The sequence below is a fragment of the Salvia hispanica genome, chromosome 1, assembly GCF_023119035.1.
Source record: "Salvia hispanica cultivar TCC Black 2014 chromosome 1, UniMelb_Shisp_WGS_1.0, whole genome shotgun sequence".
In the NCBI taxonomy this organism is placed as follows: domain Eukaryota; kingdom Viridiplantae; phylum Streptophyta; class Magnoliopsida; order Lamiales; family Lamiaceae; genus Salvia; species Salvia hispanica.
The window spans coordinates 20,894,197-20,917,480 of NC_062965.1; the positions used below are offsets into that span (position 1 = coordinate 20,894,197).

General features: G+C 38.5%; 4 protein-coding genes across 7 annotated transcripts; 1 reads left to right on the forward strand and 3 right to left on the reverse strand.

Annotated features, from left to right (window-relative positions):
* The first annotated feature begins 1,078 nt into the window (after positions 1-1,078).
* LOC125201415 lies at positions 1,079-8,911 on the forward strand. Of its 2 annotated transcripts, none has more exons than XM_048099505.1 (4): positions 1,079-1,668; positions 2,129-3,025; positions 4,251-5,381; positions 5,578-8,911. In XM_048099505.1, the coding sequence occupies exons 1-4, from the start codon at positions 1,428-1,430 to the stop codon at positions 8,577-8,579; spliced, it is 5,271 nt and encodes a 1,756-aa protein (XP_047955462.1). In that variant the 5' UTR covers positions 1,079-1,427; the 3' UTR covers positions 8,580-8,911. The 2 variants fall into 2 exon arrangements, with proteins under 2 accessions (XP_047955462.1, XP_047955463.1); XM_048099506.1 differs by having other exon boundaries at positions 1,557-1,668; positions 2,143-3,025.
* A 1,166-nt stretch (positions 8,912-10,077) lies between these two features.
* Positions 10,078-14,130, reverse strand: LOC125213164 (RNA pseudouridine synthase 5). Its single transcript, XM_048113548.1, has 13 exons — positions 14,006-14,130; positions 13,835-13,892; positions 13,684-13,758; positions 13,518-13,608; positions 12,841-13,003; positions 12,495-12,582; positions 12,229-12,313; positions 12,025-12,100; positions 11,813-11,880; positions 11,632-11,701; positions 11,070-11,148; positions 10,481-10,574; positions 10,078-10,288 (listed from the first exon to the last, which is right to left on the reverse strand). Exons 1-13 carry the CDS (start codon positions 14,082-14,084, stop codon positions 10,214-10,216), a joined length of 1,101 nt encoding a protein of 366 aa, XP_047969505.1. The 5' UTR covers positions 14,085-14,130; the 3' UTR covers positions 10,078-10,213.
* Positions 14,131-14,566: 436 nt separating this feature from the next.
* LOC125208244 lies at positions 14,567-17,247 on the reverse strand. Of its 3 annotated transcripts, none has more exons than XM_048107836.1 (4): positions 16,976-17,247; positions 16,037-16,190; positions 15,619-15,915; positions 14,567-15,347 (listed from the first exon to the last, which is right to left on the reverse strand). In XM_048107836.1, the coding sequence occupies exons 2-4, from the start codon at positions 16,172-16,174 to the stop codon at positions 14,745-14,747; spliced, it is 1,038 nt and encodes a 345-aa protein (XP_047963793.1). In that variant the 5' UTR covers positions 16,175-16,190; positions 16,976-17,247; the 3' UTR covers positions 14,567-14,744. The 3 variants fall into 3 exon arrangements, with proteins under 3 accessions (XP_047963793.1, XP_047963786.1, XP_047963800.1); XM_048107829.1 differs by lacking the exon at positions 16,976-17,247 and adding an exon at positions 16,808-16,860; XM_048107843.1 differs by lacking the exon at positions 16,976-17,247 and adding an exon at positions 16,520-16,540.
* Positions 17,248-19,511: 2,264 nt separating this feature from the next.
* On the reverse strand, positions 19,512-23,033 carry LOC125203863 (general transcription factor IIF subunit 2-like). The gene is made up of 6 exons (XM_048102405.1): positions 22,754-23,033; positions 21,083-21,191; positions 20,728-20,858; positions 20,495-20,569; positions 20,234-20,377; positions 19,512-19,853 (listed from the first exon to the last, which is right to left on the reverse strand). Exons 1-6 carry the CDS (start codon positions 23,012-23,014, stop codon positions 19,737-19,739), a joined length of 837 nt encoding a protein of 278 aa, XP_047958362.1. The 5' UTR covers positions 23,015-23,033; the 3' UTR covers positions 19,512-19,736.
* Positions 23,034-23,284: the final 251 nt, after the last annotated feature.

The following is a 23,284-nucleotide window of genomic DNA, read 5'->3' on the forward strand; positions in this document are numbered from 1 at the left end:
CCGTACTTAACCATCATTGGTTGATAAAAAAAAAGTAAAAACACTTAAATAATAGAATCAAAAGAAAGATTCGAAAGTCCCACATAATAAAAAATTATTTCTATATCGATCTTGATAGATGAACACCGATACTTATGTACATATTTAGAAAACATGATTTTATAACTATGATAGAATTGAGTTTGATTCCAAGCATCTTAAATTTAGGAAACTTGAGCTACCAAAAAGCTACGCACTCCATATAATTGGGACAAACCACACTTAAACAAACTTTATCCAAAAATTACAAACAACAATACGAGATCATCATTATCATTTATCATCAATATAATAAAGTAAAGAAACGAGAAATAAAGTAAATCCACATGCATGTTTATAAATTATCACAACTCCAATAAAGGTAGCGAAATAAATCAAAAAATCAACATACAAATTATTTTTAAAATAGGATATTGGTCCCTAATTATGGAACTTTCATAAAGTTGGATTTTTCTATAAACTTTAAAATCGGCAAATAATATCACGAACTTTACCCCGAGTTTGTTATTTTCCACTAATGAAAAAATTTCGGCTATATTAATAGATTGAAGAACAATTTTGGAGGGTGTGCTTCAAGAAAAAGTATCTTCAAAGATTGAAAAACTTGAAACTCTCGAAGTTGTTGTCGAGAAATTACAAAAAAAATCGTAAAATAAAATTATTTGCCGGAATTTTCTCATTAATGAAAAATAACAAACTCAAGGCAAAGTTCATGATATTATTTGCCAAATTTCAAAGTTGGTAGAAAAATCCAACTTTTTTGACGTGCCAATATCCCTTTTAAAATAAATAAAAAGCCAACGTACAAATAAAAAAACGGGGGTTAATGGCTTTCCAAAACGTACAACTCCTCACTGCACAACGTATTTTGGATCAGCTCAAAAAGTCACAAACCCTCAAACCCCCCCACCCCCACACTCCCCAAACCCCCACCCCACCCCACAACCATGAAAAAGAAAAAGAAAAAGAAAAGGAAGAAAAGAAAGAAAAGAAAAAGAAAAAAAAAACAGAAAATCACTAAAGAAAAAAAAAGAAGGTTAGAACTCTCTCACCACTCTCTCTCCCTCTCTCTACTATTTCTCTCTCCTCTTTTTCTTTGTCTCTTATCATTTCACTTCCCCTAACCCCAGATTTTCTTTCCCTTCTTCCCTCTTTTCCAACCCCCAAAAAAACACCAACGCAGAAAGGAAACGCAAAAATTCACAAAAAACCCTCACAAATCAGCCCCTAATTCGCCCAATTGCTCGCCTCCGGAGCCCTAATTTCCCCCCGCCGGCGATTCAGCGGCCGTTGATTTTCCCCCGAGGCGCGAGAGTCCTGTTTTGGATGAGACTGAGAGGAGGCGGCGCCGCAGAGAGAAACGGGAGCAGGAGAAAAATTAATTTTTGATGCCGCCGGAGCAATTGCCCTGGGATCGAAGGGATTTCCGCAAGCACGAGAGATCCGGCTCCGACCCGCGCTTCGGTGGCGGGGGATTCGGCGGCGGGGGCCCGCATAGATGGCGGGAGCAGAACCACCACCCGCACGCGCCGCCGCCGCACCCCACGCCCTACCACCACGGCCACAACCAGAGCCACCAGCAGCAGCAGCGATGGTATTCGGACTTCCGCTCGCGCCCCATCCCACCCGGTGAGTCGTCAATTTGTGGAATTGATTTTTCTTTTTCTTTGCCTTTTGGACTGAAATTCATCTAGAAAATTTTAGGTTATCGAAATTTAATATAGGTTCTTGTTCTTGGTTGAAAAAATTAGGTTGTTTATTGTTTCTGATTTTGGGTGTGTTGGGGGTAAAAGTGGGTTCAGATAATTAAGCATATTTTGTATGAGTCAGTCGAAGGGGAGGTTTCTGTAGGTAATTATCTAAGCAGATCTGTGACATATAGAGGCAAGCAGTTGAAATTTGGTGAGTGGGTGGTGTTTGAATAGATCTGAGCTCTGATTTGCTAATCTTTTGGTTGAAAATATGTAAACTATAAATTGGTGTTTTAAGTTATTTGAATGGTTTGTTTTTTTGTATGGGATATATATGTTTCTTGTGTTGATTGTTTCTTTTCCTGTTCTTTTGGTTTTGGAATGTTTTCTGGCTGAAGGTCATGGTAAGCAGGGTGGTTGGCACATGTATCCGGAAGACGCTGGTCCTGGGTTTATGCCTTTCGGGTCTAGGTATGGTGACAGAAACATAGAAGACGATAATTTTCGCCCTTTTGGAAATCGTGGAGATGGAAGGTATTTTAGAAATAGCAGGGGAAATAGGGGAGCATCGTTTAACCAGAGAGACTGGAAGTCGACATCTTGGGAACCTGCTGCGTCGTCCGGTGCGAGTGGTCCTGTGAGACCCACTGCAGAGGTTAGTACTCAGAAGTCTGTAGAGAATGCTGAGACATGTCATAACAACAATAAAAGTAATGGATCTTGTCATCCTCCTCCTGATCCCTTACCAAGTCCATCTCCGCCTCCTGTGAAAGAGAACAGTGAGAAGAATGAGGATTGCGGTGATGAGCTGGCCAGCTCAGATCATAAGTCAGAGAAAGAAAATGGCCTGGGATCAATAGATTGGAAGCCACTTAAATGGAGCCGGTCTGGAAGCTTGTCTTCGAGGGGATCTGGTTTGAGCCATTCAAGTAGCTCCAAGAGTATGGGGGCAGAGTCTGAGATAGTAGTTGATCCTCAGCAGAAGATTGTGACACCTGTTCAGTCTCCGGCTGCTGTTTGTGCTGTGCCAGCTGCTCCGGCTGTTTCTGATGAGACCAGTTCCAGGAAGAAGCCGCGCCTGGGCTGGGGTGAGGGTCTAGCAAAATATGAAAAGAAGAAAGTAGAAGGCCCTGAAGATGTTATAACAAAAGATGGCTTGACAGTTTGTGTGAGTGATACAGAAGTCATGCAGTTGCCTTCTGTCAACATGCTTGATAAGAGCCCAAGAGTTACATGCTTTTCTGATTGTACTGAATCTGCTACCCCCACTTCAGTTGCCTGTAGTTCTTCGCCAGGTATATATTTCCCTTTTCTATGCTGTTATTTGATTTGTATTGCCTGTTTGTGCCCCTTTTAGCCCAAAAAGGAAATAAAAAAGTGATTTAAACCTGCCAAGGAAATAAACTGTTTCATAAAAAATGCAAGCTAATGATTATGGCAGTTCTTACCACAGTAGATTTTCCTTTACTATAGTTTTAGTTAGTCAGAGACCATTTTGCCTGGCTATACCCTGTGTAGCAGATGATGCACTATCGTTGAGTGTGTAAGAAAACAATGTGATTAGTTAATCAATTTGCATTATGAGAAAAAGTTGATAGTGGGCACTGCTCATGCATGTGGTTTCTGTTACACACAACTCCTGCAAGTAGTTCAAATGCCACACTTGATCATATTTAAAATTACTTTAGTGTACTGTTGACGCACCTTAATTAGCTCGTGAAGCAAAGCTGTGAACATGCTAGTTTTATTTGTCAAATAAAAAGACAACCGATTTTTATTTTTCTAAATGTTCCTCTCAGGGTTCCGTTTTGTTTATTTATTGTTAAAGCTGGACTGCAATCTCAAAGGGTCTTTTGGTTCCTCTTCATTTAGTTTTGAGTTTATACCAAAAGTTGATAGGTTTGTGTTTTGATGGAAGACCTAATATTCATGCTCTTTTGTCCTCTTCCAATAATTGAAGACGAAAAATATTTGGTTCTTATATGTAGTTTTGAATATTTCTTATTCCATAAACTGAGTGCCAACACGATAATTTCTGTTAAAGGGTTGTATAGAAATTGGAGAGATGAGTTAATCAAATTTCTGCTGAGAATGCCCATGATCCCATCTACAGTTATGTGTAGGATGTGTAATAAACACAAAGCTAATAAGTGATTATCTTGATGTTACTCCCAGTGGATTTAAGTTAGTGTCTCATGGTTCACATTCAAGGGGAATACTATATAGTGGAGTAAAATAATAGTTGATGCTTGCATGCTTGTATTCTGGATGGGGGGTCTATTCACTTTATCACTTACACGTTTATTATCGTGCCATTAGTGAAATTATATTCACTTTAGTGGTCCCTTAAAAGAGATTTCTCATTTTAGGTAAATATGTTTCTCAATTTGGTGAACTATGCTTCTATATCTACCTGATTGTGACAATTGAGATTTTGCTGGTATCTTTCTGGATTAAGCTGTCTCCTTTTGCGTGTTAAAGGTTATCATCTTCTCATATGGAATCTATTGTACCTCACAGGTATTGAGGAAAAAGAGTCTGCCAAGGCTGCTAGTATGGATCATGATACTGCAAATTGGAGCTGTTCACCAAGTGCTATGTCCCATGCTCAGTACGACGGACCAGCTTTTAATTTGGAAAACTTGGAGCTCACATCTATTGCCCACTTAAGCTCTCTGATAAATGAATTGCTACAATCTGATGAGCCAAGATCTGTGGAAACTGGTTATGCACGGTCCACCTCAATAAATAAGTTACTGGTATGGAAAGTTAACATCCTAAAAGCAATTGAGGTGACTGAATCAGAAATTGATTCGCTTGAAACTGAACTGAGGTCACTCGTAGCCAATGGTCCTCATCCAACTGACTCCAGCTTGCTACCAGGAGAGTGCCGATTGAAACCTTGTGAAGAGAGGCTTGATGGTTCTAGTTTCACTATTGGACCTGGCCCATTGCGAGTTGATTCGTCTGGAGCAACGAATTTTGAAAATGTAGCTGCTGCATTGGAGGATAGCCATATGGCTGTGAAAGATGAGGAAATTGACAGTCCAGGTAGTGCTACATCTAAATTGGTTGAGAAGCTACCTTCTGGGGAAGATACCTTTCCATCTGAGCCACGGCGTTGTGTTGAAGGTAACAAGAGATTGGAGTTTGGTAGTGTTCATAGGCCGGAGCAATGCTTGGAGGATGGTCCTGGAAATCATGATGAAACTTGTAGTACTGATGATCATAAACTTATTGAGACTAGTCAGCATGGTCTGTCCTGTGGTGGTGATACACGTTCTGATGTGGATCATATTTACGACTCTATATTGTCTTCAAATAGAAACTCTGTAAATACTGCAATGGAGGAGTTGAATAAGTTATTACCCGCACAGCAGAGTTTTCTTGATTTTTCTTCCTTACTAAGCGCCTCTTCTTTACAAAGTGGCCCCTTGGTAATTAAGGACAAGTTTTTAAAGAAAAAGAGGTCTCTCAAATTCAGGGAGAAGATTGTCACCCTCAAATTTAAGGTATTTCAGCATTTTTGGAATGAAGGTCGTGTAGTTTCAATAAGGAAACTTCGAGGAAAGTCTCATAAGAAGTTTGATCTAAGTCATACTGGTTTAAGAAAGTACCGTTCTGCCAATCGAGCTCGAATATCTTATCCTGGTGAGTAATTATTTGCTTCGTATGTTCCTATTCTGCTCATACCTTTTTTTTGTTGGATCCCTTTATAATTTGTGCTTACACTTCAATAATGACAACGTGAACTTGCTGGAGTTATTGTGGACATTATTCTTACAACTCCTTTTATTTACTTTATTGTGGACTAGTTTGAACTTGATTTCCCAATACTGTATTGCAGGTGGGTGCCCCAGAACAGTTCCCGCAGAAGAAGTAATTGACTACACTACCAGGTTGCTTTCAGAGTTGCCATTCAAGCCCTGTCGGGCTGCTCTAAAGATGCCAGCTTTGATTTTGGACAAGGAGACACGGATGTCAAGGTTTATTACTAACAATGCACTGGTTGAAGATCCTTGTTCTGTTGAAAAAGAGAAGTCTATGATCAATCCGTGGACTGCTGAAGAAAGGGAACTTTTCATCGATAAGCTTGCTATTTTCGGGAAAAACTTCGGTAAGATTGCATCTTTCCTGGAACATAAAACAATAGCTGATTGCATAGAGTTCTACTACAAGAATCACAAGTCGGAAAGCTTTGTGAGAGCTAGGAAGAAGCCAGAGTTTGCAAAGCAAAAGAAGTCTCAATCTAGCACCTACTTGGTAGGCAGTGGTAAAAGATGGAATCGTGAAGTGAATGCTGCTTCTCTTGATATGCTTGGTGAAGCTTCCATGATTGCAGCTAGTGTCAATGATGGCGTTGAAACTCAGCAGAGAAGTGCATCTAGGATCGGTTTTGGAGCATCTAGTTCTCACAAAGTACCAAGGGGTGAAGCTCCATTGCAGAGATCAAACAGTCTGGATATGTACAACAATGAAACTGTGGCTGCTGACGTGTTGGCTGGTATATGTGCTTCCTTATCATCTGAGGCTATGAGTTCCTGCATCACGAGCTCAGTTGACGTTATAGATGGGTATCAGGACAGGAAATGTCAGAGAGTTGGTTCCTGTGTGAAACGGCCTTTGACTCCTGATGTTACACAAAATGTTGATGACGAATGCTCCGATGAGAGCTGTGGGGAGATGGATTCTACTGATTGGACTGATGAGGAGAAATCTGCCTTTGTTCAGACTTTTTCATCTTGTGGCAAGGATTTTGCAATGATATCTCAATGTGTCAGAACAAGATCCAGTGAGCAGTGCAAGATATTCTTCAGCAAGGCTCGAAAATGTCTTGGATTGGATAAGATTCGGCCTGGGCTTGGCACTGGTGTCTCTGATACCGGTCATGGAGGCAATAGTGACACCGAAGGTGCTTGTGTTGTGCAAACCTGCTCAGTTACTGGAAATGATGGTTCAGATTGCAGGATGGAAGAGGATCTCCCGCCTGTGGATGTTAAGTTGAGTAATGAATCTGATGTAGCAGTAAAACACAATTTGAAGCCTGATTCTAGTGGATGTGTTGGTAATGGGGGACCATGCCCTTTGGATTCTATGGATGTTGAACCGGTTGGGAAGAGTTTTATGGGAAATGCCGTGACAAATGAAAATCCAGCTATAGACGTCAATGTGGATGATGATACACATGATAGTGCAAACCATGCAAGTGTACACGAGCCTGAAGTTACAACATTGGCCGTATTCTCCAAAACTGACTCCATAGGAATTAACAAGGGAGAAAACAGTGGCCAGCAAAATATATTAAGTGAGGCTGATAGCAAGGCTGTGGCTGAGATTTTTAATGGGCCTCAAGGGGAAGACAACGAAAGAAAAAGGCCTATCTTAACTGAGGGTAATGTGGAATGCAAAAAAGTTCAGGACAAGAGTGCTAGTTCCACTGAAATTACTTCCGTTAGCTCTGCAGTAAATCAGATTGAGTCTTGCCCTCAGGTTGTTCGGAATATTTCCCATCCCTCAGTTAATTCACATTCTCTGATGCAAATTAAATTTGGATGCCAAACGGAAGCTGACCCCCAAACCTGTTCAGAAAAACCTCGTCCCATCTCAGCAGAGCAGAATGACCACTTTGCTTCTGTGGAGTCATCGACACTGTTCTCTGTGCCCATCAAGTATCAGAGGCACTCGAGTACTAGTGCTTTGTCAAATGTTGCCTCTAATGGGATCAGTGAAAAGGATCCTAAGAGAAGTGTTAGGACAGTCAATGGCCAGCAACAGCGTATTTCAGGCTACCTGCAGCCGGATCCAGATAAATTTTCACAAGTACTCAGGGGCTACCCGGTTTCTGTGCAGACTGTGAAGGAAACAAATGGGGATGTTAACTGCAAAAAACATATACCACTTCAAAATATCTCCAAGCGGGACGATACGTTTCATACAGAACGGCATAGAGAATTCTCCCTTCAGAAGTGTGCTACCGGCCCAAAGCATCAGGCTGAAGTCCAGGCACCCTATCCAACCCAAGATAAGAGCAGGGACCGTTCGAGACCCCATTCAGGGAGCTCGTCTGATGCGGATAAGCCTTCCAGGAATGGTGATGTCAAGTTATTCGGCAAAATCTTGACATCAACCCAACAGAAACCTGATTCTTGTGCAGAAAGGGAAGGCGGTGAGGACCAGCACAACAAACCAGTTTGCCAGACACTGAACCTGAGATTCAGGGGTGATCAAAAGGCCACTAATTTAGATTCACCTCGTTCGAAGTTTGACTGTAATAATTATATGGTCTCTGATAATAGTCCTAGGAGTTTTAGTTTTTGGGATGGGAACAGGACGAACACGGGCTTTGCTCCTCTGCCTGACTCAGCTCTTTTGCTAGCCAAGTATCCTGCTGCCTTCAGCAACCATCCGATGCCTGCTGTGAAATTAGATCAGCCAACTTTACAAGGAGTCATTAGAAGCAATGAGCATTCCTTAAATGGCCTCTCCGTTTACCCAAACAGGGATCCGAGTAGCAGCAATGGAGTAGCAGATTACCAGGTAATAAGGAATCGAGAATTGCCTCCATTCGCCTTGGACATGGAGCAGCCGCAAGATGCATTACTCTCAGAGATGCAAAGAAGAAATGGGTTTGATGTTGTATCAGGAATGCAGCAACAATCGAGAGGAGTAGTTGGGGTCGGAATCAATGTTGTTGGGAGAGGGGGGATTCTTGGTCAGGGCCCTGGCGTTACTGATCCCGTTGCTGCCATCAAAATGCACTATGCAAAAGCTCAAAACCTAGGAATGCAGACAGGCAGTGGGGTTAGAGAAGACGATGTGTGGATGAGTAATGGGGATGTAGGGAAGTAGTAGAAGCGGGGAGGAGGCTTTTAGCAGAGGCCACCGTGCGATAAGGTCGCGTGTTGTCGCGTTGTATTATAGTTTTTATGTCACCAACTCAGCAGCCAGCATTAGAGTAGTTTCCAGAAACCATCCCTTTTTCTTTTCTTTTTTTTTGGGTCAGAAGATTTCTAGATTTTGTAATATTGCAGGAGCCTTTGTATTTTGTTGTATTTGGTGGATACAGAAATAATCTGTCAAAATAGACGTGGAGGAGAAAGAGGAATTTCTGTTTCAGTGCATCTTCTTGTAATGTGGATCATTACCCCAATGAGCTTCACAATGGTATGAGCTCTTCTTAATTAGGTGTCTATTTTCATGTTCTTTGTTATGGCTTATCTAGTTTTGGTAGTTCAGTTATGAGAGGGAAAAATGTGTCATTTATTGGTGGTGAAATATATATTTACCTTTTATTTATGTCTTGCTGGTGTTACTGATTATTTGAATGTGCATCTTTATTCTCACTAACTTATTTTTAGAAGTAAAAAGTTAAGTGGCTCGTGTGTACATAGTCTATGTTAGAGAGGTAAGTAAAACAATTTAAACAAATCACGTGTGAGTGATTGGATTAATATCAACTTTGATTCCGAGTCAAAACCTACCCACTCTTGACTTATAACGAAATGGTAGGTGGAATAAAGAAAGTTGTAGATTGTGACTACAGCTGAATAAATCTGATTATAGTAAGTATTATGGAGTAATATAATAATATTCCAACATTGCTTAAATATCGTTATTACAATATCTTGTCGTGGTCAAAAGCGGCTATGCCGGCCTTCCTCTTTTCCCAATAGCCGAATGTGTATGCCCACTCTTATGTGGAGTATATCATCTTTACTCGCCATTTAAAATTTCAACAATTCAATGACCCTCTTTGCTAGAGAGAAAGAGACTATTTTAAGTTTTAACTTTGAAGGCAAGAATTATGAGAGAGAGAGAGTGTGTGTGTGTGTGTGTGTGTGAGAGAGAGAGAGAGAGAGAGAGAGATCCTCTAAACTATTTTCAAGGAAGAATTCAAATAAAAACAGCTGGGAACTAAGTTTCAACAATTCAATAACCTTCCTTGCTAGAAAGAAAGAAATGGAGATTGTTTATGGCAAGAATTATCAAAGAGTAAGTTTATGGTGTGTGTGTGTGTGTGTGTGTGTGAGAGAGAGAGAGAGAGAGATAATCAGTCCCTCTTAAGTCTAAATTACTACTACTACTACTACCACCACCACCAAAGAAGACTTTAAATAAAAAACAGCTAGGAACTAAATTTAACATTTCTAGGTCCTCTTTGCTAGACTGTTTTATGGCAAGAATTATCAGTGTGTGTGTGTGTGTCTTAAAGAGAGAGAGAGAGTTGGTCCCTCTAAACTACTTCCAACTTCCAAGGAAGACTTCAAATAAAAAGCAGCATGGGACACCTAAAACTTAATTAACCCCAAAATTTAATAATCCTAGATTCCTAGTACAAGAACATGAATAAGGTAAAGAAAGACTGATCAATCTACGAAAATATTTCTTCAAGGTATAAATTATGACAAAACATACGAATTGCTAGCTACTCCGAATCTTTGTAATAGCAAACAGCAATTGAAATACAAATTTAACCCTTATGTTTACATACCTACTTCAGTTTTGGACTCTCCTTGCATCCGTAGAATAGGTGGGAGAGGAGCGATGATTTCAGTTATCTGCTAAATGGAAGAGATTAATTAACTAAGCATCATGTGAGAAATGTTGTATAGAAGAACATCGATCCATGCAAAAGGACCAATTGCAACTGAACCGAAAAATATATGTGTTAACTGAAAAGGAACCAAGTAAAGAAGAAGCTTTTTTTTTTTTTTTTTTTTCTTTCTTTCTATTTGAGTAAATTTGACTACCTCATTTGTTGCAGGATGGGAAAAAACTGCGCGATGAGCGTGTAGATGGTAGCCACAATCACCGGGAACGGGTTTTTCAGGCCTCTCGTAACCTCTGAAATGAATGGAAGTACTATTACTGTCCATAACTGCCTTGTGAAGTACTATAATATAGAAGAAACATAAGTAAAAGCAGTAAATAATGGTTATATTATATACTGCCTTAACACACTGAAACCATATACAGTATGCCAACAATTGGGAAACTTTATACATCTCAAATCTGAAATTGGTAGTAGATGCAAAAAAATTGCTAATTAGAGCAGGTATTTCGACTTTGTTTGGATGCGACATTAACTTGAGGCCGATAATGTTAGGGAAATTTTCATGGGAGTTTGTTGCTTACAGCACATAATCAAGGTAATTACTGTTTAAGGGCAGGAAAACTCCTTCCATTACCATGACAAAGAATTTTCTCTAATATCAGTTGCAGTTTAGGATTCTGCTTCATATTGGAATATAGTAATGCATGCCATGCAGGAAGGTAATGGCAACTCTAAGCAGAAACAAGTCATAGCAAGAATGATAAAATTTCAGGACTTATTCATACCCATCTTGAGCAAAACTTTCACTGACAATTTCATGATCAGTATACTTCGGTTGCCCATCCATGCCATAAAGAGGATCATCTGCACCAGTGAGAAGAAATTCTTAAATGATGATTGATGCCACAATAGTAATAGTGCTCCAAGCCATATAAATATTCACTTACGTTTCTTGAAGATTAGAAAGCGTTTAGTGGTAGTACTTAAGTATCAACACAAAATACTTTGGACCTTACTTTTTGGAAGAGTTAGTTCTTCTACATGTTTCAAAACCATTGGGGCAAGAAGATGTATTAAATACTCCATGTAAGAAGAAAACTACAACAATGATGTCATAATTGTTGTAGGGAGCAGCAGAACATTAAACAGCTAACTAGCTATGCTGCTAAATTCAGTTATTAAAAAATGAACTGGAGGTTGTTCAAATAACAAAAGGAGAAGGATATAAGAGTAGCTTAATAACACTTCAGAGCTGCTTCTTATGTACAAGCAGGGGTCTCCCTCCATTTCCTTCTGAATTTTAACAAAACAAACATTTCAAGCATAGAAAGTTTATTCAGAACTGACCGATCAGTGGATGCCCAATGAAAGAAAGATGTATGCGGATTTGGTGAGGCCTCCCAGATTTGATTTCAACCTAATCAATGCAAGACAGCAGAGTTTTCAAGATTCTTTCAGAAAGTAGAGAGAAATATCTAGATAATCAAGCTAAAGAAAGATGATTTTAACATTATAGCGATTTTCAAACCTGGACTAATGTGGAATTGCTCTGCTTGTTTCTTTCTAGAACTGTAACTTTACTCAAGGCTGGTTTCCCTGATAAATAAAATTTATGTTTCATGACTATACATGTGACGGGTGTTTCGTTACTTAACATTGAAACTATAGAATGGGAAATATGAATAACGATAGGAAACCAATGATGTATAGCTGTATGGTATATCTGAAATGTTATGGGACCTGAAGGAGAGGCTACATACAACCCCTGGGCGACACCAGGATATCTCACCAGACCAATGGGATGATCAATCACAACCTGTCAAGAAATAAAGTAACAAGGTAACTAACAGCAAAATGGAGTATATTACAACGGGCAAGTAATCAAGGTGATATTCTTTCTAGGGCTGAGACATGCAGAAACAGAAATGAGAAAACTGTTATTACCTCATCCTCAACGATCACCCCACTTGCTAGGGCTCGATATAGTTTTGTTATACTCCTTGTTGTTTTCTGTAGATGATCACTGCTCCTGTTCACATATCAATTACAAGTTGCCTCAAAAACATTTCCCTACAACATCAAATCAAACCTAAGCCGAAAAGCCAATACTTTTGCTACTTTGTTGATTTAATAAGACATTATTGATGAGTCAGTTCAAACATATGGAAGATGATAAAGCAAATATCATCTAGTATTTGTTTTTCACTTACCTAGATACCCCAACCACTGATGTCCCATCGGCAAAAAGTGCTGCAAGACGACACTTCGCGAGCTTTGTTTTGGCACAAAGTAGTACCCCTAGTTCGTAGACAATGGAAAAAAGTAGATTTTTTCATGATCCCAAGAAACTACCAAGTCCAGGAAGATATAATCACTCGTAACTATTCGCAAATCACTTCAAGAAAGAAACCAGCATAGAGAATCTTCTGAACAGAAGCCAAGAGGTAGCCAAAATATGCTAGATTCATACTTAGCACAGTTATCACATTTTTAAAACCAGCACAATAAAAATATAATAAGAACTCTCTACTCACAGAAGAATCTAGAAAGACTAACCCGACGTGCCCCTTCCAAGCCGATGAACAGGAACAGGATGGGGCTCTTGACATCCTGATGCCTCCAGATTTCCTGCATGCCGTTGGAGTTGTGTCAAGACAGTTCGCTGCTGGAACAATCCTCCAGGTAGAACTTGCAATCCCGAGGGTTTATTAAGAGCAACCTGAATGAATTAACAGAATTCAAGATGCCGCACTTGACCAGTTTTTAAGTATTACCATGACATATTCATCAATGTGCATATGTTGAGTAGAAACACCTCCTACCATGTCATCCTGTAGCTATAGTTGGTTTGGTCTTCAGTACTAAGATGGGTAAAAGTGAAACTTTTTTACCTTAACTTGTTATAACAGATTAAAGCAGATCAACTCTTATATCCCCCTAGTTATGTTAAGGCTAAGCCAATCCATTCATTCCTCGTCGGTGGAAACATGGAATAAAATCTACACAATCAAGTTATCCTGGAACGCGCAACAACACATTATAGCCATTCTCTTTTTTTCTAGAAACAAACATGGGTGCAGAATTATCTCAAAACGCACGAGACATATTTGGAACTTTTAAACATGCCAGATCCCTACATATTCAATCAGATACATGTTGCTAAGGATAAGCAGCCTTCATCATGTCTATGGAACTGGACAATAAAGCAACCAAATTCAATTTCAATTCTATACCACATCATTGTCTTCATATAGAATTTCGAGCAAGTACGGAGCATCAGGCTCTCTCCAGGGACGCCGATGATAAACCAGCTCAGCACCTTCCCTGCCACATAAATAAAACAATCAATATCACAATGCCATCATATTTCTAGCAGCAATTAAATTTCATCAATCAAACCTGATAACCGCATCAGGATCAATCACGACACAACCATCAACTGTTATCTGCTTATTGTGAATTCTCTGCAGCCAGCTGCTCGACAATCAGTACATAAAACACATTCAGTTAACAAATTAAACGCTCCTCTCACTCTAATTCAGCTGATTACCCGTGCAGCGGTGCTGAGCTTTTGTATCTCCTCGTGTAGAACTCAATCAGCGTCGCGCCTATGATTTCAACAAACGAAATCTACAGTTTCAGTTGAGACGCAGACAAGTGGTACATACACGTATATACGAGATCGATTACATCAAGTTTAAGAGCGGCGTAGTGAGGTTACCGGAGTCGGAGCGGCGGACGAGATCGCGGTAACTTATTCCGGCGTTAAATTCCGGCCACGGCTCGCCGATTGGCACCATTTTTTTAATTGTATAGAGTTAAAAATTGGTTGCAGAAGTAAAATCGTCTTCGTGAAAACATTCTAATTTATACTAATAAAACTTTTTTTAACATTAAAAAAGTAATTATAATTTATATAAATATTTGTGTAATCCTACTTTTTATAATTGATAAACATTGGATAGTGAGATCCTATTTAACTTTTTTGTATGTTTTGGATTTTGTTTTGTTTTATTTTTATAAAAATAATGACATTTAAGTGTAAATTTCATCAACAATGAGATTATATTTTATGTCATAAAAATGAAATTCTTAAATTGAGACAAAGGAAAATAATAAAATTGAACTCTTAAATTGGGGCGGAGAGAGTATTTTTTGTTTAACAAAACTGGACTCTTAAACTGGGACGGAGGGAGTATTTTTTGTTTAATCCCAAATTACAAAAGGTCATTGAGAATCATATTCCGAACTTTCTCATGAAATAAAACTAGTACTACTACTATAGCAGCAACAAAGGCAAGAAAATATATCATTATGACATTATTCATTGATACATGTATGGATAAACAATTTAATAATTGTAACAGAATAAATACAAACTCATTACATTTTGTATGAAAAAATCGTTAAATGGTGTAAAACTCAGCAAAGCTTTGGAATATGGTAAAACCTTTGAAAATTTAGCCGAAAACATGAGCCGATGAAGAAGAAACCAGCAAAGAAGCCGGTTTCAAAGCCTCAACCTCACTGCAATGGCCACCATGAACTCCGGCAGTACCGTGCTGAGTAGCTCCGGCAGGCGAAGTTTCGGCCGAAATCATTTTCAGCCGGAGCCTCTCCGCCCTCGAACCGATCACCTGCCCGAGAATAGAAGCCCCGATGGTGAACGCCATGGCGGACTTTGGCATCAGCACGGTTTTCCGGAGCATGCCTATGAACGGCACAGCTGCGTGAACTGCAACGAACCACGAAGGTGAGAATTTATCGGTGTGCTCTCTCCATACGCCTAGAGGCACGTTTGCTGCCATGCCCAACAAGCCTATAACGAGTACTTTTGCGGGCAGTGGCTGTGGCCGGAGGTTCTTGGCGAATGCGGTTTTTGCTAGGGCGGCTCTCGCAGCGACAATTGCTGGAGGACACCTGAGGTGTACCCCGGGAGGGGGCTGAAGTGCCTTTGCTACGAGGGGGACGACGCGGTTCACAGCTCGGTATGACTTTGCAATGGGACAGTTCCCGTTGTTCAACCATTCGTTGCTTGTTGCTTCATGTTGCGATTTACCTCCCTAAAGAATAAGGAAAAATGTGAGACAACATTCAAATAACTCCAAGAAAACTAAACAAAAGCTAAACCCATTAACAAAACTCATGTAAGACCGTCTGACGAGCCAAAATACGTATGATCCAATGACATATCTGTAGTTTTATCGTGTTTGGATCCGATTCATGACTCGTCTCAAACAAGACTCGCCCAAATTTCGTTTCGAAGAAGGACTAATAGCTAGTTAAGTCATTAGGACTATGGCAACTAATACACAACTATACACAGCCAAATACCTTTGAAGAAGAATCCTTTTTAGATGAATTTGATTGTTTCTTCTTTGAGTTCTTCCACATCTCAGAAAATGCATCAAACCCGAAAGGCCCTCCGTGGCCAAACGAGGAGAGGCTGATGGCTGCTGCCTTTGCAGCCAAGGGATTGAATTGAGCTGAAGATGATTCTGAATGACACTTCTCTGCTCGAACAAAAGGCCTCTCAGAAAGAGGAACGACACCATTCTGCCCGTGGAAAACCCTGAATGCCACATCAAAATTCGGACCCTCCTCAAAAATAGGGCCTTTCCTGTCCCTCACCTGAAAGGAACGAACAATTGAGACCACGACAATACAAAGCATTCGAAGAAGATATAAACGACCGGGTAAACTAAGTAATGAATGTATAAACATTTGAAGTATAGCACTATCTTCAACTTACGGGAACAGGGAAAGCCATGGCTCTTGAGAAGGACAAACTAGTTGGTGCGTTAATGTTCTGCAAAAACGGACACCTAGCACTCTCCTCGCTGGAAGGAGAGCAGTCACGATTCAAGTTCCCAAAGGTGAAATCCATCATATAAAATTCAATTGATCTGCAAAAGAATGATAGCGATTTATTAGATAAGACATGTTTATACACAATACCAACCACAAGAAACAGAACTAGGAAAACACAAATGAAGATTACACTACTTTCAAGCTAAAGTAATACTCTTATTGTGTATACGAACAACTAGAAATGCGTATACAATAGCACAAACCAAACATCAATATAAGGCGTTAAATGATCTCAAGACAAGTATCTACAACTTTTCAACACGAAGGCCGATTTTGTACATGATCTTTGCACAAGGCACAAGTTTAATCACAAAAACATCAAAATATAGAATAACTTCACAAACATCAGAAAAGAAAAAACCACCATTCTTTGAAGCTCTACTTTGAAAACCAACAATTATGATTTATGAATGTGGAAAATCGATTTAGCTCATTATCAAAATATGATCAACATAATCAATCATCCTTTCCAACCACCTTCCTTAAACCACACATTAGAACAATAATAACATTAGAAAAACAACATTATTCCTCTTAATTCTCTCCCTTCCTTTTCCCTTTACTTGAAGGCCAATCAATGAACAAAACAATGCAATATATACTCAAGTAAAGTACAGAAAAGCATAGAATATCATCCATAAAAGTTCCACACCTAATTGCGAGTAGAGAAAAACATACGAACTCATTCATAAAAGTTGAGAAATCGCAGCTAAAACACACACACACAATCAATCCCAATCATATGATTAAACAACAAACTCGCAATTTCACAAACAGTACACGATCAAATCAACAACAAAATGCAGAAATTGAGGCACACCTAATCGCAACAAGTCAAATGCGGAAATGAGCTGGAATCAAATGAAAAGGATCTCTAGAAAAGGGAGGGAGAGAGAGATAAATGGAGTAGGTTGGGTGCAGAAGTTGGAATTGCGATACGATTGAAAATCCTACTAGTAGTAGGAATCTAGAGAGAGAGAGGCGTGTGCTAGAGAGAGAAAGCGACCGCATCAACGCCACAAGCCGGGCGGCTGGGCGAGTGCATGCCGCAGTCTTCCTTTGATTCTGACGAATTACTTTTCCAATTTTGTGTTCAATTTTGGGAAAATTCGTTGGTCAACTAACATCTGCGCGTTCCTTTATTATAAAATTATAATTGTGCCCCGTAAAAGTCATTATACGTTTTGGCCCCAATAGATTGATGGTTTCACGGTAGTAAGTTTTACTACCGTGATTTGTACTGATTAATTGAATAACTTTAAAACTAATAATATATCGTTACAGGGAAGTGATCAATTGCTAACTACAACTAATTTAAGGCCATAGGATTTTAGAAAATGTGTGGTCTACAATTTGTCACGTGTAATTTTCGTTTTTATTAATAAAGTCAAAAAAGATAGTATAAAAAAAAACTCCAAATTAGGGTTTTGGATGAAAATGTCAATATAGTGTTTCGAAAATATCAACACAATGCTTTGAGAATGTCAACACAATGTTTTAAGAACGTTAACCCATTGCTTATATTGACATATTTTATATAGTATGTTGACATTCCTGCTGTACGAAAAAATTAAAAATTTTCGAATTTTTTTTCAAATTTTAACGTCGGATCATATGCATGTAGGATATCGTTGGAATCCTTATGAAATTATCTTTAATTTGATATATGTTATATGAATTTAAAGTTTTGAGATTTCTTTTAAAAGTTAGTTATAACTAAACATGTAGTTAATTGACATTAATACCCCTATTGATACTTTTTGGAATTAATCCTATGGCCTTATTGACGTTTTTCATTGATCGTATTGACATTTATGGACTAATGATCTAAGCCCTTAAGTTATGAGTTAGCAATATAACACTCCTCTATCGTTGTATTATAGTTCAATGTTTAAACCTTTTAATAAATATATATATATATATATCTATTGAAAATTACGGTAAAACAATAGCCATCAGTTTTGGAAAGAAATTTTAAAAAATTTATTGAGAATTAAGTTAACTTTATTTCAATTTCTTACACTTTTTTCAAGCAAGAGAAACTGTTAAAAGGAGAATTCAGAATTTTTCTATATAGATCATCGTATTTTTCTGTTTACACTAGAAACGAATAATATTATAATCTTCATAACTTGTTTCTTTATTGAATTGTTATCCACAGCTAAATTAAATCTATTCATTTGTTGATGTCTTAATTGGGACGAAACCGTTATAACTTAACATATGAGATTGTTTTGGCTGTTAGAATTAAATTTATGAGATTATTTAGGCTACATTGATGATAAGTTTAATTAGTATTCTATTGTAAATTTTGATGTGTTGGGGCATATTAGTGAAAAAGCAAAAGTTGGAGTGTAAGTGATATATACTCTCAGTTTAATATTTTTAAATAGTTACTAGATGACTGAAATATGAAACACATGATTTTGAAGTAAAACGATCTTGTCTAATTTGAATTGTCCATTTCAGAAATATAGACACCCATTTTAGAATGGACTTATTTAATAATTGATGGTCCACTGGATAATTTGTCATTTCCCACATTTGTAGGGAGCTTCTACTAAATTAGGGGATAATATTAATGTATTCATTAGTCATAGACATTTATGTTGGGAACATTAAAAAATTGAAAATGGTTACAAAATGACCAGCTCGTGGAGTCATTGGCCACGCCTATATTTTTATTTTTTGGATTGTAAACCAGAGTTCCTAAATCTATTCTACTAGCTTCAGTCATAAAATCTTGATGGACGCAGATCTTTGTTTTTTAAATATGAGGTCGTTGACTCAACCACTCCTAGAAATAAGGAGTAGTGTTTTCAGTCAAAAATTCTGAAGTAAATTTGCTAATAAAAAATTAACATTGACACGTAACGAGTTCACAAAATATACACCAAAGTAGAATAATTAGTTAGTAAGTACGCTATATAACATTAAATTTCAATCAGAGAACAAAGTCTTAAATATAGCATTCACACTACAGTGATTATCAATAATATATGAGGTGTGATCTTATTCACAGCCACAAGTAGAGCTAGAGATGTAGAATACGTGGATCGGCCAAGCCCGATCTGAGCACACTGGACCATACGATAATTCGAGTAGGGTCATGCGAGCCAGCCAAACCCCATTTCCACATTTTCCATGTTTAAATTGAGATGTTGAAATAACAACAGTTTTTAAATAAAAACTATCCACAAAAATAGAAAACATTTAGATCTCATGATTCCAGATCGCCATGGATCTCCATGAATTGGGAATGCAATTTCAATTGCTGTTTCCTCAATTAGTAATAATCAAATAATCAACAAAACTATTCAAGAAATTAATACTTTTATATAATGAAGGGAAAAAAATTTAAGTGGGAGGAAAATGAATTTGAAGAAGTTCGCATTAAGTTGTTCAAAGTGGTAGATAGATAAGTTCATTCAGGAACGTTACTACAAGAATCGAATGACTACAAAATGACAAAATATTCAAAGTTTAGAGGTTACCACTTACCACAGATAACATCACAATACCAAGGAAGTTGCTGATAAACTTGGACATCCTCTCATGTCCATCATTCAAAATGATGTAGTTTAACTAGCATCGGGGGTCTCGTCTGTCCGATATTCAGGTTTAAGTTCGTAGGTTCCTTGGTTGGTTCCCTTGTTATTGTACACGCACAGACTCTTGAGCATATCTTTGAGAAATTGCTGCCACAAATGTCGTTGAAGAGATATCAGTCTGTGTAGTATATGCTACGTTCGACCTCAAGGGTGAACTGTTAGTGTATGCTACGTTAGAAACAACTAGTCATTGAGCAATGCTAGGGTTGTAAAGAGATCTATTGCATGCCCAGAAATTAAGTAATAAGCGGCCTAACTACAATGCCGTTAGCTAGATGCAAGACATAAGCGGATATGCACATGAGTAGCGCATGGGATGACATATGTATAAAAATGAGTGACTGACATCAGATGTTGATGATATTACTAATGATGCATGATATAAAAACTTAAGCTTAATATTGATTCGTTGCTGCTAATGGGGTGAAATCTGTTGTTTTCCCAGGATCAAGAAAAAGCTGGCATACCTCAGGCTGATCTGTATTCTGAACAAGTTGTTTTAGTGTCCAATTTGGCTTTTTCTCAAAGAGCCTAAACATGATCTTCTCCATTTCTTCAGGGTCTTTTCTAGTTCTTTTCGACTCTGACCCCTTGGCTTGAGCTTTTTTCTCCTATACACTCGTAATGGGATACATCTATATTATGTTAGTGTGGTTGTGCACATAAAGAAATAGTTAAACAAACTTCGATTTCATAGAAAACAGAAAACAATGGACAATGTAGTGTACCGTTGATCCAGTGGTCTTAATATCATACATTCCAGGCATGGATCTTATACGGAGTCCACTATCATCATTAATGAACTGCATAAGATTCACGGGGCGAAGACAGAAGAAGAGAGAAGAAAAAAAAGGAGAGAGAGAGAGACAGAGAATGTCACATATATAGTGATTGCACTGCTGCATAAGTACTTACTATTTGATGAGTACTCTTTGTTCAAGAAAAACAATAAACAAATTACCCTTGTTTGTCTGGGTTTAGCCATAGATTTATTCGTCCTCTCCCTGCAATATTTGCCATAGTCTTCAATATTCTCAGAATGAGGCTTCATGTCGAATTTATGGTAGATTGTCCCCTCCACAGAAGGCTTCCCTATATTAAAACATAATTAGCAGAAATACGATGTCTTCAAATGCTTAAAGTTATGATACAAGTCTCAAATATGATAGCATTCATGGATAAAATATTGAAAGAAAAGTTGGAACCACAAGCATGTTGCTTCTGGCCCTGATTCAAAAGTCTGACCTTTTAACTTACAGTAAAAGAATAATAATAAACAATGTGTAACACATCAACTGTGTCAATTGAGTAGTGACCTTGAGATGACTCAGATAATACAGACATTGGAATAAAATCAGTGGACATGGCCATTGAGTAGCGCTTCAGCAAGTTCCTATCTCCAATGCCAGCCAACTCCATAGTAAACTGATAAACGAGTCAAAGTCAAGAGATTGGAGCACAGTTAAATATGGATTCTGCCACCAAACCTTGGAAAAACAAAGGCTACTCCACTGGTCCTTCTTAACCCTACATGCATTAATAGAGCGAATGTTTTGCACATAAAATGGAGACATGTGTAGCTATTAAAAATATCCTGATATTATTCACCTATCACCGGTGTTCCATCCTAAAACGGAATTTTCTTTACTTATCCTTCATTAATTATAACAATGACGTAAAAAGTGTAAATATAACGAATATAATTCCCAATTTCAATTAGCATATCGAACTCCATGTCAAGTCATGTTAGGACCACATCTGAGTTAGAGGTAGTATGTTCCTATTATAAATCTCTCTCTATAGTGGTACATGAAGATAAAATTACCAAAAGCTGCCAATATATGAGTTGCTTTTCATAAGGCAGAATATCCAAAATTTCAGACAGAATATATTGAAACATCACTCTTACTCTAAATTTATACATCACTTAAGATGACACAAACAAGCCTGATTAAGGCTGACTCCTCCAACCAAACAATTTCCTCATACCACACATGTAAACTGCACCATAGCAGTAACATGCAGAAAACCTTACAACGACCAAAAAGCTCAAGCAATAATACAACTAAAGATGGGTTTTAACTATCGATAACATCTTCACCTTGATGGAACCATATAAACTAGAGTTATTTGCAGAAATTTAATCACAGTGAATGTCATTTTAAGCAGTGGTGTGAAAGGAGTAGTTTGTAACTCTTTGCACAACAAGATGAACTTTGACAAAGCAAATTTCTCAATGGATGACGTCCTTGTCAAGTTTATACAATTTGAGATTTCTCAGTTTTGCAGGCATCTTTTCTAAGTTTACTTAACCTCACAATTTACAATGTAGGATTGTAACAGTTTAGGACTGATCGGTAGGGTGATCATTTATCGAACCAGACATAGTAAGAGAAAGGAACAAACACCACCCTCGAAACAGTAAGCAAAAAGATCAAGACAAAGCAGAGCTACAACAAATGAATAACATACAATACTCTAACCATAAATAAATTACTATGTGCGTCTCGAATTGGGGGTAATCACTCCAAAGTCCAAACCGAGCTAAAGAATAAAGTACAACCATGAAGATATGATCTCGTGTGTGTCAAATTGGGGGATTTCAACAGGAAATGGAGACAAATCGGATCAATAGATTTAAACTACCACATTTTTCACAGTTAACGCCACCTTCCAAAATATAAATCACAGAGATCATTAGTTTCCTCCCAAACAATTAAATGAGCACAATGAGATTCCGTCCAGTAATAATTTATACACGATTAACTAAAATTGAGATAAAATAATCATGAAATAAACCATGCATGCAAAATCACACTCTAAGAAACACCACAAGTTTCACAAAATTCAGTGCATTGCAATTGAAGATCAAATAAAGCTAACAAGCAATTAAAAGAAGGCAGCGCGGAGAGTTTCAAAATCGAATCGAGAAACATAGGGCAACACACGTCGACACATACTCACACATTTCAGTCACACATATACACCTGCGTGGATGACAAGTCGTCGTTAGGATGCAGCGGATCGACGGCGACGACGACTTTGGCGAAGATTTGGCCGACGGAAGGGTCGGAGGGGAACGGCGGCGGGGGTTGGGGGTGAGTGGTGTTGCTCTGCATGGCACGTGCGACGACGGGGGGGCACTTCATCATCCACACGCGTCGGTCGGCCTTGCTGGTATCCAGCTGCGCGGTGGTGAGCGCCGCCGCGGGAGCTGAGAATTTGGCGTCTTTCGGTTTCTCCGCCATCGGGATTGAAGACGGCGGTTTTTGGAGTGAGAGAATTCTGATTTGCTGCGAAGTACGAATCCATTTGATGGTGATATTTTCACCTCGAATTTCGGCAATTGTTGTGTGTGGTGGCGCAATGCACCCAGCGGTTATTATTAGAGCATCCGCAATGGTGCTTGGGCCAGCCATTCTCTCCCCTGCCACGTCAGCAACACTAAAAAATTCACCGGCCACATCAGATTTAGGTCAGCCATAGTCCAGCCGCAATTAAAATAATTCAAAATATAC